Source organism: Perognathus longimembris, chromosome 9 (assembly GCF_023159225.1).
Source record: "Perognathus longimembris pacificus isolate PPM17 chromosome 9, ASM2315922v1, whole genome shotgun sequence".
Classification (NCBI taxonomy): domain Eukaryota; kingdom Metazoa; phylum Chordata; class Mammalia; order Rodentia; family Heteromyidae; genus Perognathus; species Perognathus longimembris.
In genome coordinates this window covers 17,976,560-17,991,316 of record NC_063169.1, presented here as the reverse complement: position 1 = coordinate 17,991,316, position 14,757 = coordinate 17,976,560, and the positions used below count along the sequence as shown (strand labels likewise).

General features: G+C 43.4%; 2 protein-coding genes across 5 annotated transcripts in view; one reads left to right on the top strand and one right to left on the bottom strand.

Annotated features, from left to right (window-relative positions):
- Usp45 (ubiquitin specific peptidase 45) overlaps positions 1-3,577 on the bottom strand; it is a 58,790-nt gene extending 55,213 nt beyond the window's left edge. For all 4 annotated transcript variants that reach the window (XR_007212064.1, XM_048353776.1, XM_048353777.1 and 1 more), the window contains exon 1: positions 3,063-3,577. The gene's annotated coding sequence lies outside the window, so the exon portion shown is untranslated. The remainder of the gene's footprint in view (positions 1-3,062) is intronic.
- A 1,691-nt stretch (positions 3,578-5,268) lies between these two features.
- Positions 5,269-7,733, top strand: Tstd3 (thiosulfate sulfurtransferase like domain containing 3). Its single transcript, XM_048353783.1, has 4 exons — positions 5,269-5,375; positions 6,424-6,597; positions 6,689-6,848; positions 7,236-7,733. Exons 1-4 carry the CDS (start codon positions 5,306-5,308, stop codon positions 7,306-7,308), a joined length of 477 nt encoding a protein of 158 aa, XP_048209740.1. The 5' UTR covers positions 5,269-5,305; the 3' UTR covers positions 7,309-7,733.
- The last annotated feature ends 7,024 nt before the right edge of the window (positions 7,734-14,757 follow it).

The following is a 14,757-nucleotide window of genomic DNA, read 5'->3' as shown; positions in this document are numbered from 1 at the left end:
CTTTCCTCCCCTGTCTGGCTTCAAACAGTGACTCTCAGATCTCTGCCTGAAAGTAGCTAGGATTACAAATGTGAACCACTGATGTTGATCTCAATAACTTTTGACTCAGATTGGCCTTTAACTTCAATCATCCTAGTAGCTCAAGTAGCTGGGATTACAGATATGAAACATAATACTTTACTACTTTTATGATATTTACTATTTGTGTGTGTGTACTGGTCTCAGGGCTTGAACTTGGCATGGGTGCTGTCCCTGAACGTCATTTTGCTCAAGGCTAATGATCTACCACTTGAGCTACAGCTCCACTTCTGACTTTTTTGGTGGTTAACTGGAGATAAGACTCTCACAGTCTTTCAACCCAGACTGGCTTTGAACTGTCATCCTCAGATCTCTGTCTCCTAAGCAGCTAAAATTACAAGCATGAGCCACCAGCAACCGGCTCTATAATGGTTTACTTTTAATGATCAAAGTAATGACTCATTTATTCCAATATGAAGTCTTAAATTTTTATTTAGTTCCACATTTCAAATAAGGGCTTGATTTTTGTTGGGAGGGAGTGCTGCTGGGATAGAACCCAGGGCTCACACATGCTAAGCCTACCCTCCTCCTCTACCACTGTGCTACCTTTCCATCTTCTTTTAAGTTTAAGAGTTATCATTCTTGAATTGTATTGCAACAAATGGAGGGCTTTCTTCAGGGTTCAGGGTTACAGATTAAGGACTTATCCTGTACGTAAGGCAAAGGACTTTACTACTGGTTACTTTACACATAGTCTGAGTCCTTTGATCACTTAATCTGGAGTATCTTCTTCCTAAATATGTACCTTCCTCACCTACTGTCAAAATAATGCACAGAGGACTGGGAATGTGGCTTAGTGGTAGAGTGCTTGCCTAGCATACATGAAGCCTGAGTTCAAATCCTCAGCACCACATAAACAAAAAAGCCGGAAGTGGTGCTGTGACTCAATTCGTAGAGTGCTGGCCTTGAGCAAAAGGAAGCCCTGGACAGTGCCTAGGCCCTGAGTTCAAGCCCCAGGACTGGCTAATAATAATAATAATAATAATGATGATGATGATGATGATGCCCAGAATCAAGAATATTATTTATAATCAGTAGATAACCATAACTTTGGCAAAAAAAATTCCTCATAATATCTTGGCAAAGAAAAGTAATTCTTTTTTTTTTTTTTTGCCAGTCCTGGGCCTTGGACTCAGGGCCTGAGCACTGTCCCTGGCTTCTTCCCGCTCAAGGCTAGCACTCTGCCACTTGAGCCACAGCGCCGCTTCTGGCCGTTTTCTGTATATGTGGTACTGGGGAATCGAACCTAGGGCCTCGTGTATCCGAGGCAGGCACTCTTGCCACTAGGCTATATCCCCAGCCCAGAAAAGTAATTCTTGATCATGATAATATATCTAAACATAATCATTCTGCCACAGTAACTCACAGTAGCAATCTATCCAGTTGCTTTTCTAATTTCCATTTAGGCAAAAAGAAATTAAGTTATTAGAACTCCAAGTACTCTCTCTCTTATCAAAGTCCACTTAGCAATCTCCAAGATTCCTGCCTTGCACATTTGGGTAGCAGCCAGGAAGATTCTCATGTTTTATAGATATACTAGATTATCCTAATGGAAGAAGACAGAGGGGAGTCTGGAAGACAGATATGTAAGCTTCCCTCTCTCTCTCAGGAGGGGGCTTGCACAGAGCAGACATTCTCCCCAACAAGGAATATACAGCAACATGTATGTAATTCTGCCTGGGAAGCCTGGCTTACTTTTGGAGCCTAAGAGTTGTAGGGGAGCCGGTCATTTCAGCAGAAGACCTAGTATCCAGCAGAAAACAATTTTTTTCTTAAGTGAGCACACTCCCCAAATCTAAGTTCCCCAGACAGTAAATGACGGCCAACCTTGCAAACACACCCTCAAATGATGGCAGTCTCAAACCTGCTTTGTTCACTCTTTTCTGCACAAAGATGAGAGCTATTTTTCTCATTGGTTTTTCCAAACGTTGAACTTTACTGTTTTTGACTTCTGCATCACCTAGGCCAGGTCTTTTCTCTAACACAAGATGTCCAGTTAACTTTTTGGAAAAGTTGTGGTTTTCAACAGACTATGCAAACAGAAAGCCCATATTTGTATGATATATTATATATTACATATATATAATTTTTTCTTTCTTTTCCTTTAAAAAAAACAAACTGTTTTCCCCAGGATGACGGGGAACATGAGAAGGCACCATCTTCTTCAGGTACCCAGGCTCAAAATTATTTAAAAAAAAAAAAAAAAAAAGCACGTAAGAGTTTTGCTGTGCACCATGCTTAACTGTAAGCACTTGTGCTAATTTTTATTTGTGCCTTCCTGGGGCTTGGATTCAGGACCTGAGCGCTATTCCTGAGCGTTTTTGTGTTTTCTTTTCTTTTTGCTCAAGGCTAGCGCTCCACTCTGGCGTTTTCCTAGTGGGCTGGAGGAATGAGTCTCATGGACTTTCCTCCCCCAGGCTGGCTTCGAACCGTGATCCTCAAGTCCTCAACAACCTCCTGAGCAGCTAGGACTACAGGCATCCAGCTGCCGGCTACAAGTACTTTACACATGGGAGTGCGGCCTCCCCATTTTTCCCTTGAAGTAGCCCATGGGGGCTTGTAGGAGTCGGGGGACAGCCAATGGTGGATGGGGCACGACTGACCCGGGCTCCACAGCCCCGAAAATAAACCGTAATGCCAGGGAACCAAGGTGAGCCTCGCTTCCTCCGGCCACTACCAAGCGCACCCCAAGTTACCCACGGGGAAATGGGCTGAGCTGGGTCCGCGGGGTGGGGGGGCCGCAGGGTGGGGGTCACCGCCGGGCGGACCCTCGGGGCCCCCTCCGCCCAGACGCCGCCCGCACCCTCCTCCCCGGCGGGCCCGGCGGCGCCCACGCGGCCCGCGGCCCCGGAGGATCGGGAGGGCGAGGGCTGCGGGAGGCCTCTCCTCCAGGCCCGTCCACCCGCAGGGGGCTGTGGCCACACAAGGACAGCAGCCACCGGCCCCCCTCTGGGGACCCCACCGCCGCGGCCGCCCAGACTCACCCCGCCCGCCGGGCCGCCGCGTCCACGACCAGCCGCCAGTGCGCGTGCGCGGCCGGGAGCGCGCCCGCGGGGGGCGGGGCCTGGCGTCCCGGGCGGGTTCGGGGCCGCCGGCGCCGGCGGGGCGCGGGCGCGGGCCAGGGTGGGATGGTGAGGGCGGACGGAGGGCGGGAGTAGGGAGCACGAGGTCACCGGGAAGGTCGGGGTGGGGCGGAGCCGGCTCCCACGCGCCTGCGTTTGAGTGGCCCAGCGCCTCTTAGAATAAACAGCGGGTCCTCCTCCCCCCCCACCCCACCCAGGCCCTGGGAAGCCGGCCCCGGGTGGGCGGCTGCCGGGTTCCCGCCTGAGTGCTACCGGCGGCCTCGGGACCGCCTCTGACGTCCCCACCGCCCGCCTCTCGACTCCCCTCGCACACATTATGGATTTCTGTTGCTTTTAAAGTCACTGTTCAGGAACCTGTGGTTCTCCCTCCCCAGCCTGACAGTGCCTCGATGCACCCACACCTGTTCTTCCTTCAAGACTGACATTCGATCTGTTAGAGGGGTCTACTCCTCGCATGGAGAGTAAAAGGAGTTGGTAAGAAAAAAAGTTTGTTGACTGACATCTCCAACGTCCACCCTGGTCGATGGGCCCTCAAGTAATGGACAGCATTGGATTAGAAACGGAAAGACACCAGAATTACACCCCAGCCTCAGGCAGAGGCTTGGTAATGGGTTGGTAACCGAGGTTGCTATTGATTTACATTGAACTTTTAGAAAGCAAGAACGCAGCCCAGTAATAGTGGCTCTTCACTGTAATCCTAGCTACCTCGGGAGTATGGTGGTTCAAAGCCAGCCAGGACAGGAAAGTCCATGAGATGCTTATCTCCAATATACCAAGAATAGCAATAGAATGGCAATAGTGGAGCTGTGGCTCAAAGTGGTAGAACACTAGACTCGGGCAGAAAAGCTCAAGGACAGTGCCCAGGCCCTGAGTTCAAGATCCATGACTGACAAAAAATGTAAATAAAAATGTCCATGTGCTCTTGAAGTTAATGTAACTGCTACATCATAGCATCCTCATGTTTCATGCTTTCCACTTTAAAATTCCCTTTTTTAACCTTTTTCTTTTATTTTTCTAAAAAAAATTATTGTTTTTTACAAAGTTGATGTACAGAGGAGTTAAATTCCTTTCCCTAAGAACAACAACAACAAAAAAGCAAAGGCAAAAAAGAAAAGGAGGCCGGGTGCTGGTGGCTCATGGCTGTAATTCTAGCTATTCAGGAGGCTGAGATCTGGGGATGACAGTTCAAAGCCAGCTCAGGCAGCAAAGTCTGTGACAGTCTTATTTCCAATTAAACATCAAAAAGCCGGAAGTGGAGCTTTGGCTCAAGTGGTAGAGCACTAGCCTTGAAGAACAAAAACAAACCTAAGAGACAGAACCTAGGCCCTTGAGTTCAAGCCCCAGGACCAGCTTGGAAAAAAAGAAAAAGAAAAGGAAAAGGAGAGCAAACCTAACTCTTACTTTCTTTCCAAATGATTTCCAAGTTCTTATTTTTGTTGCTAGTCCTGGGGCTTGAACTCAGGGCCTGAGCACTGTCCCTGGCTTTTTTTTTCCTTTTGCTCAAGGTTAGCACTCTGCCACTTGAGCCACAGCACCACCACCGGCTTTTTCTATATATGTGGTGCTGAGAAATCGAACCCAGGGCTTCATGTATACGAGGCTAGCCCTTTACCACTAGGCCATATTCCCAGACCCAAGTTTTTATTTTTGTATGTGTGAATAAACAGAACTTGTTCAGCATGGAAGAACCAATAATAGTTCCATTAAAGAAGACAAACACAATCTTAATGCAAACGTTGTAGAGTTTATCAATGTAAAGTATAGAGAAGTTTTCATAGTAGCTCTAAGAATTTAACGTTGCATGTCCGTGTTAAAATAGTAACTTTATTGATCACTTTTAAATGCCTTACATGATGGGCTTTCGAGATGTGAAGAAAGGAGCACAGTCCACGTGTGGCTGCTGGTTTTCACTCACTCCGATTCAAGTCCTGCACGATTCTGGAAGCTGCGGGGTTTCTAAAGTTTTTTCATTCTAGACACTTCCAGTCACGGCGCCGTGCGGCACTCCCCTGCTCCGCCCGCGAGGGCCGGGGGGGCGCTCGAGAGCCCGGAGGGCGGGGAGGGAGGCGGAGGCCGGGGGCGGGCAGCCGGGAGGACGAGAACGCGGGGCGGCCCGGCGCCGTCCGGGAGCGTCGGCCCGGACCATGCAGTCCCGACTGGTGCTCGGATCCGCACCCGGAGCGGCTCTCCGGGCCGCGGTGACGGCGTTCTGCGGTGAGCCTGAGCCAAGGGAAGGCGGGGGGGCGCCCCGCCTCGGGGCCGGGGAGCGCGTGGCGAGGACGCAGTCCCGGCTTCCGTGGACTGCGGGGGGCGCGGGGTGGGGGGCGGATGGGAAACCCGACACCACCTAGGGCAGGTAGATGGCGGCACCCTCCCGCAGTCTCCCCCCCCCCCCCCCCCCGGCACCGCACCGGCGCCCTTGTGTGACTCATTTATTATTATTTTTGAGCCGCGCCTCTGGTCTTGCATTTGGACTGGTGAACGTTTTTCCGCCTTTTTGCCCGGGTTGGCTTCGAACCGAAATCCTCAGATCTCAGCCTTGTAAGTAGCTAGGCACAGCCAACTGGGGCCAGGTAGCTGAGGCGTTTAGAATAACCGTGGGGCTTGTGTGAGCTTTGAAAATCCATTCCAACCTTAGAAGCAAGGCCAGCCCAGCCCTGCGGGGGAGAGGAGCTTGCTGGAGAGCCACACACTTGCACACACACACACTCACACTCACACACACTCTCACTCTCCTCCGAATTATATAACGTGTTATTACCTTCCCTTGTTTTACAGATGGGCAAGATGGAGGCTGAGAGTGTGTGTCTGTAAGGGTTGGGCCTGGAACCCAGAGAAGGCCTTCAGTCCCTGTTTGTGTTTTACATGCTGCTTTTCCTTTGGACTCAACTCTTTATCTGTGGGCACAGATGCATGGGCGCAGTACAATACAACACTGCCTGTCCCCCCACCCCCAGCTTCATCTGCAGTATAAGATGGGCTTTTCCTGCGCAATTTGTTTCCTTTTTTTGTGTGTGCGTTTGCCAGTCCTGAGGTTTGAACTCAAGGTGTGAGTGCTGCCCTTAGCTTGTTTGCTTACCACTTGAGTCCTAGCTCCACTTGGGCTTTTTGGTGGCTAATTGGAGATGAGTCTCAGGGACTTTCTAACCATAATCCTCAGATCTCAGCCTTCTGAGTAGCTAGGGTTACATGTGTGAGCCACTGGCATCCAGCTGTAATGGCACTTTTAAGCTGACTAAATTGTTTGGTTTTTCCCTCCCAGGTTTAAAGTCAATACAGAGAAGCTGCCATAATTTTTGTACTGCTGTTCCTAAGCACATCACTTACAAGGAACTAAAAAACCTGTTGACTTCTAAAAACATTATGTTAATTGATGTTAGAGAGACATGGGAAATTGTACAACATGGTAAAATCCCGGGGTCTATTAATATACCCTGTAAGTAATGTTTCTTAAACTCATTCATTAAATATTTAGAGTCAGTAACTGTGTCCAAAATGTAATTGAAATTCTTGAAATTTTCTTCTAGTGAATGAAGTAGGCCAAGCTCTGCAGATGAGCCCCAGAGATTTCAAAGAGAAATATCATCAAGTAAAGCCATGCAAATCTGACAGCATAGTGTTTTCTTGTCTAGCTGGAGTGAGAAGCAAGAAGGCTATGGACACAGCAATATTGCTAGGCTTCAGCAGGTGTGCAGACAAAGGAAAAACTGGATTCAGGAATATGTTTCACAATGTTTCCTATGCATTCATTCATTCATTCATTCTAGATTGATATTTTAGTCATTGATGATGTAGTTCAGTATAAGTGTTGTTTAGTATGCAGAGGCGCTGGGTTCAACCACCACCACCACACACACACAAAAAGAAAATACTTTAAATTACTGCTAATAAAGACACAACAGAGAGACTAACGACCTGTATCTTTCCATCTTATTTACAAGTAACTCAATCTTTTAAAGAAGCCTCTAGTTTAAATATTAGTAGCTAGCTATTGCATTATTTATCTCGACTTCCTATCAACCCTGTTTTCAAAGAGGCGAAAATATTGATTGCACTCTTTATGTGTTGTTTCAGTGCCCAACACTATGCAGGAGGATGGAAGGAATGGGTAATGTATGAATTTCCAGAGAAGAAACAAGGACATTGAATTTTGGAATGCACGCTGACTTTCCTTGGGTACATGGAGTGTGAGATGGTATTGAGCAAAAGAACAATCTAATTCTTGGTACCAGTGGTTAAGCATAAGAGTGTATAAGCCAGTTGCTTGTTGAATCTTTTGTTTGTAAATTGAGATATTGCTCCTTTGACAACTTCCAAAGGCTACCAAGGACTGAGATGAAGTATGTAACTTGCCATGGAAATATGGAAGATTAGATTCTAGGAGTTAAGTGGTTTAGTACCATTGAGTAGCATCCTCTAAGACAGAACAAGTCACTTGTATTACATAATCATGCAACTATTTCTGTGAGTGCAGCCTCTTTTTCCTAAAGATGCAGAGCTAGAATAAATTAACAAGTAAACTTGATTAAAAGAAAAAACAGCCATTTGCTGGGCACCAGTGGCTCATGCCTGTAATCCTACCTACTCGGGAGGCTTAGATCTGTGGATCATGGCTCAAAGCTTGCTGAGGCAGGAAAGTCCATGAGACCCTTATCTTCAATTAACCACCAAAAAGCCAGAAGTGGTGTTGTGGCTCACGTGGTAGAGTGCCAACCGTGAGCACAAAAGCTCAGGGGCAGCACCCGGGCCCCGAGTTCAAAACCCAGGACTGGCACCAAAAGAAAAAAAAAAGTCTAAGAGATGAACAATGAATGAAATATGTTAACCTCATCTAAAAATTTGTGACCAATATGACAGTATTATATGACAGAAATATAGATTTCTAATGTTAAAATTACTGGGTGGAGTGGTTTATACTTGTAATCCCCACAAGCAGAGATTATATGGTGATAGAAATCAAAACAAGGGCTATGTCTTTGGAGGATAGAAGATTCACTGGAAAAGGCAAGAAGGAACTTTCTAGGGTGGTACAAATGATCTGTATTATGAATACGTATTAGTACTCAGGTATGTATGTCAAAATTCATTTAAGCAAACACAAAAATGTATGTTTTCTATGCTGTTATTCCTTCAATTTAAAAAGTGAAAATAGAAAATTGTCTAAATTTCTTCAGAATGTTAATTCCTATACTCGTTAGTGTATTAAGTGTGCTGGAGGCACAATAAATCTGTTCTTTCTTCTGATTCATTTGTTTTTACTCTCATGCACATAGCAGTTACGTAGGTCATATAGCAACTAATGCCAAGGACTTGACTTATCCTAAATGAGATAGAAAGCCATTGGACAATCTGGGACTGTGACTACCATGAGCTTCAGATAATGTTAGTCTTCTTCAAGATGAAGTTCCCTACCAGAACTTAGAAAAACTGCATACACACACACACACACACACACACACACACACTGTTTAAAGGCATTATATAATGAAATTAATACCAACGTCTCCCACTAGATAGTGAAATGGTGAGCATGGATGCCATTAACAATCTATTCAGTATGCAATAAATGGTAGGCAAACTATCCAATTACTAGTGTCACCTTTTACATAGGACAGTGTGTTCCACTGGACATTTAAACAGGATTATAACTTTGGATCTTGGTAAACTTTTACTTTTTTGACAGCCTAATTACCTAGCCCATACTGCTTAAGAACTCATCTAATCCAGAATGGCCTCAAACTTGTGATCTCCTCTCCTCAGCCATCGGAGTCCTGGCACTATCGGCATGTGCCAGCACGCAAGGTCCAATACTTTTCGTCTAAAAAACATGACAGTGTATTCTAGTTACCTAAATTATATTTGTCTTTAAAACCAATGAACTAGAATGTAATTTCCACCTTAGACCTAATTTATGAAGACAAGGTTGTTGATTATTCTGAAGTAAAGATTTAAATCATGTTGACACTAGCAGCACTAAGGTTGTGAACTTAGAGCTTTGGGCTTATTAAACAGATGTTTTGCTACTTAAGTCACTCTGCTTTTGCTTTAGTTACTTTGCAGTTGGGGACTGGTGGGTTTTTGTTTGCTTTCTGTTAGCTAGGATGACAATCCTCCTCCTTCTGCCTTCCTTGTAGCTGGAATGACAGGCATCGTTTGCTTCGTGGTGAGATGGGAGGGTCTCACTTTCTGCCCTAGCTGGCCTCAAACTCTGGTGCTCCTGATCTTTGCTTCCTGAGTAGCAAGGATTTTCACAAGTGTGAACCACTACCCCTGGCCTAACAAATCATGGTTCTTAAATTACATGGACAAGTACAGCAAAACTCCTGAAACCATTAAGTTCTCCGGTATCAAAATGCAAAAATATTGCATATGACTGAACAAATAGCTGTCTTATTCCAATCACGTAAGAGAAAAGCTAGAGTTGTCTTTTCAGTGTTGTAAATTCGTTACATCATTTTTACAATGAGGTAGAAAGAAGTCCTGAATTAAAGTGCATCCGGTTTCTTTCACCCACATGGTCTTTCTTACCTGTTTTATAATCTCTTCTGGATTCTGGGATAAAGTAGCATTTTTGCTGTCTAGTACATATGTATATGCATGAGCTGCTAATCTGCAAGAAACTGAGGTACTGGGGTTTAAACAGGCCTTTGCTAGGCAGGCTCTCTACCATTTGAGCCATGCCTCTAGTCCAAGAAATGTATTTTTAAGCATAACTTTGTTATTAAGGTGTTGTAGAGAGGAGATACCATTTCTTGTTAGGTACTGAGTACAATTCTTTGGCCAGTGTCATCCCTTCCTTCACCTTCCCTATTTCCCCTTCCCATCACTGCCCACAAGTTGCATAGTTCATTTTCCACCTGGCGTATACAAAACATCATGACCACATCTCCCAGTCTGTTGGCTCTTTCTGGCTTAGTAACTGTCCTTTGCTGTGCAGAAACTTAATTTTAATGTAATCCCATTTGTCAACTCTCTCTCCTATTTTTTCTACTTCTGGGACTCTTCAAAACGTTCCTATCTATGCCTAAAAGTTGTTTCTAATGTTCTAATGTTTCTCCTATTCCACCTTGCAATAGTTTCAGTTTCAGATCTGACACTAAGGTCTTTGAGCCACTTTGATATTGGTGCATGGTGACAAACGGATTCAATTTTAGTTTTCTTCATATGGACGGCCAGTTTTCCCAACACCAATTCTTTTTTTTAATTAATTTATTAATTGAACACAAATTTTTTTGACAAGTGTTGTGCAAAAAGGGTACAGTTACATAGTAGGGCAGTGTGTACATTTCTTGTGATATCTTATGCCCTGTTTTTCTATCCCTTCTCTAGGTCAGGTAGACATATATACAATATACAATGTAACAAGAACATATACAGTAGCCACGTGGCCACACCCAAGAAAGTTCGCCTAGGGCTTTAAATGTAATGTCGATATTAGACACTATGTCGACAGTAGTCTTATATGAACGTACATACATAGCTTTTGAGCTATTGTATTCCCCTGGGAGGTCAATTTTTGACCTTTATATGTTGAGTAATTGTTTGGTTTTAGTTACATAATGTTGGGTCGCTGCCCCAATCCTGTGGGGAACACTATTTGACAAGCAGTTTTTGGTTTCACAGACTTGGTCTCTACTGTCTCTCCGTCTCCCTTTCTTAACAGTCATATATCAGGGAGATCATGCCCCTTTGTTTTCTGTGTTCTAGGCTTGTCTTGCTCAACATTATTTGTTCGAGTTCTGACCATTTCCCTGCGAATAACAATATTTCACCATTTCTAATCGCTATGTAGTATTCCATTGTGTATAGGTACCATATCTTTTAGATCCATTCGTCTGTGGAGGAGCATCTGGGTTGTTTCCATATTTTGGCTATTGTGAATTGTGCTGCGATAAACATGGAAGTACAAATGTCTTTTTGATATCTTGGGGTTTGCTGTTTAGGATAGATGCCTAGGAGTGGTATGGCTGGGTCATAGGGTAGGTCTATATTGAGCTTTTTGAGAAACCTCCATACTGTTCTCCAAAGTGGTTGTACTAACCAACACCAATTCTTGAAGAGGCTGTATTTTTTCCACCATATATTTTTGGCTCCTTTGTCAAATATCAGATAACTCTAGGTATATGGATTTATTTCTAGATGTTCTAGTCTGCTCCACTGATCTACGGGCCTGTTTTTGTGCCAGTACTAAACAGTTTTTATAATTATAGCTTTGTAGTAGTTTGAGGTCAGGGATTATACCACCAACATTGGTTGTTTTGGGGTTTTTGCCTAAAATTGGTATGGTCTTTTGTAACTCCATATGAATTATTTCTGTGAAGAATGTCAAATGTATTCTTAAAGACAACTGAGCCAAACACGGTGGTGTAGTTGAAGCAGTTAGCAGATTGAGTGAAGCAAAACTGTGAGGTCTTCAGAAACTTTGCCTCAAATAAATACGGCAAGCAAATGAGAAACTGGTTCAACATTGGAACACATCGTTCCTTGTCTCTTTTCTGTCCATTCAAACACACATCCTGCCCCCGATCCTGGGGCTTGAACTTGGGGCCTGGACACTGTCCCTGAGGTTTTTTGCTCAAGGTTAGTGTTTTACCACCTGAACCACAGCTCAACCCACTTCCAGCTTTTTAGCAGTTAATTGGAGATCCAGTCTCAGGGACTTTCTTGCTGAGGCTGCCTTCAAACCCTGATCTTCAGGTATTAGCCTGCTGAGTAGCTAGTATTATAGCGTGAGCCACTGGCGCTCAGCTTTTGTCTCATTTGTGTGTGTGCGAGTCCTAGGGCTTGAAATCAAGGCCTGAGTGCTGTCCCTGAGCCACAGTTCCACTTCTGGCTTTTTGGTAATTAACTGGAGATAAGAGTCTCATGCATTTTCCTACCTGAGATGACTTCAAACTGCAATCGTCATATTTCAACCACCTGTGTAGCTAGGATTACAGGTGTGAGCCAACTGTGTCAAGCTAAAGTTAACAATTTACTAATGAAAAAATGATGCTACAAATTCTCATTTCAATGCTGTAATTTTCTCCAGGAGGCAGGATAAAAAGGAAAAAAGTATGTGTGGGGGAGGACTTTAATAAGGTATTATTAGAATGGCAGAATCTGAAGTGTAACCAATTTTGCAATACAATTTTGAAGGTTAAATAATTGTTCAATCTTCAATAGTATGCTGCTATGATTTTTACTGTGTGAATCTATACAATACAGTACTTGTTCATGGCCATTTGACATAGATGAAAAAGGAAGGTCTAACTTCTAGCTAAACATCAGAGGGCACAAATGTCACTGAGATCCATTCCAGACAAGATCGAGTGAACTTCTGAACACTGAATGAAGTATCTCCATCCTTGTCCTCGCCTGTCTCTCAATACTGAAGGCTTTTCTAATATCAAAGGTACAAGACTCCTTGTACCTTTCCATTCCAAAGAAAAACCAGAAAATTATATTGGGGGTGAGAGGGTGGCCAGGTTTGGTTGTGCTTTGATCCTACAATGAAGCCCGACATTAAAATGTCCAACTCATGCAGAGACCATCCAGTTACCATTCCCTGAGTCTCTCAAACAGGAAAGGTTCTAAGACACAACAAGAATATAACCCGAAAGATTATAAACAAACTATGTGGGGAGAAAAACACTTCAAAAAATGTTGCTAAAACAAGGAACAAGCCAGGGTTGGTGGCTTACACCTGCAATCCTAGCTCCTTAGGAAACTGAGATCCCAGGGTAGTGGTTCGAAGCCAGCCCAGGAAGGAAAGTCTGTGAGACTCTTATTTCCAATTAACCACCAGAAAAAAAGAAGTCCCACAGTGAGCGAAAAAGCTCAGGGACAGTGCTGCCCAAGTTCAAGCCCCACAACCAAAAAAACAAGGAACAGGGAAAAATTTAAAACAACCCAAACCCCTAATTTAATATCCCTAGATTAACACTGTTCTCTCAAACAAAAACAAGGTGCTACTTGAAAGACTTGGATTTCCTACATAACTGCATAAGAAAGAACAGGGAGGTCATAACCAGACCACTTCTACAATGACAGAAAGACCACTTGGCTCACAACACAGCCAGACTGGACTGGAATATGAAAGGGAAAAATGTTTCCCTATGGCTAATTTTGAATAATGAATGACAAATGACTCTTGCATAAATTAGCATGAAATACAAAGTAAACTGAACCAAGCCAATTCTTAATATAAAAATAAAAACAAAAATGCTTTACAAGTATACCTCATGAGACATTATCTACATTATATATCTACTACTGAAAATAAAATTTAAAAATCTGAATCTATTGTAAGTTCTATCACTATCTGTGACTGGCTAAGTTACTTAACCCTTCAAAGTTTTCTCATCTTTAAAATAAGACTGCAGGGATGGGAATATGGCCTAGTGGTAGAGTGCTTGCCTAGCATGCATGAAGCGCTGGGTTCAATTCCTCAGCACCACATACACAGAAAAGGCTGGAAGTGGGCGCTGTGGCCCAAGTGGCAGAGTGCTAGCCTTGAGCAAAAAGAAGCCAGGGACAGTGCTCAGGCCCTGAGTTCAAGGCCCAGGACTGGCAAGAAAAAAAAAATATATATATATATATAATAATAAATAAATAAAAATAAGATTGCAAGAGGGCACTGGTGGCTCATGGTTGTGCTACTCAGGTACATGGCTAAAAGTTATTCAGAATGAGAATGACATAGTAGAATGAAACTGGGATCTAACATTTTCCTTAGGATATAGCAGTACTTTAAAGCTTCTTACATTCAGAAAATGTAAAAGAAAAAAATTAATTTTAATATTTTATTTCATCCTGTTCATTCAAAACTAATTGTTGGAAAAGTTAATCATTACAAACTGATTATCTAAATTTTACAGTCTTTCGTTTTGTACAAAGTACTTAAAGTTCAATGCATGTTTTACATTTATAGCACACTTCAATTCAGACTAGCCACATCTTAAGTGTTCAATAGGAACAAGTGCACTGTGGATAAACCATACTGGACAGTGCTGCCTAACACTGATTTTTTAAAATTTCAGCCACTGTATGCCTTCTAATGGAAGACTACCACCTTATATAGTAATAAATGCCACCCACTCCATCCAAGTTTACAGAAAACACAGAGAACAAAAGAACATTTTAAAATGGCATGTCAAAGATGCAAGCAGCAAAGTTCAGGTCATGAGAAACTTAGACAAAGGGAATTTTAAAATGAGATTTAAGAAAAACTTTAAGGATATATTATTGAATTGCAAGGTGCAGTCGTTACTTGAGTCTTAATTCCCATTATTCAATAATTTTATACTGATCAGAGAACCAAAAATTTGAATGGATTTGATAATCAAATTACTTTTTACAAAATTTTAGGTACAATTATTTTTATAGATTTTAAGAGATATTATCTCTTAGTACATCCTGAAATATTAATGGATGAAATTACACGATAATCTGGGTTTGCTTCAAAATAGTATGGGATGGAGACGGTGGGTGGGAGTTCCGACAAGGAAACTGGCTGTGAATGATCATTGTTACTGCTGAGGGAGAGGAAGGTGGAGGGTCATTCACTGCTTGACTCCTCTCCTATGTCGTTTTAAATTCTCCACAAACAGGTTCT

What these genes read in the sequence shown, in the direction of transcription:
- Tstd3 (XM_048353783.1), top strand. Translation starts at nt 5,306, where the DNA reads ATGCAGTCCCGACTGGTGCTCGGATCCGCACCCGGAGCGGCTCTCCGG. An exon ending in CGCGGTGACGGCGTTCTGCG is followed by an intron (nt 5,376 to 6,423) that starts GTGAGCCTGAGC and finishes TTTCCCTCCCAG; the next exon opens with GTTTAAAGTCAATACAGAGA. An exon ending in ATATTGCTAGGCTTCAGCAG is followed by an intron (nt 6,849 to 7,235) that starts GTGTGCAGACAA and finishes GTGTTGTTTCAG; the next exon opens with TGCCCAACACTATGCAGGAG.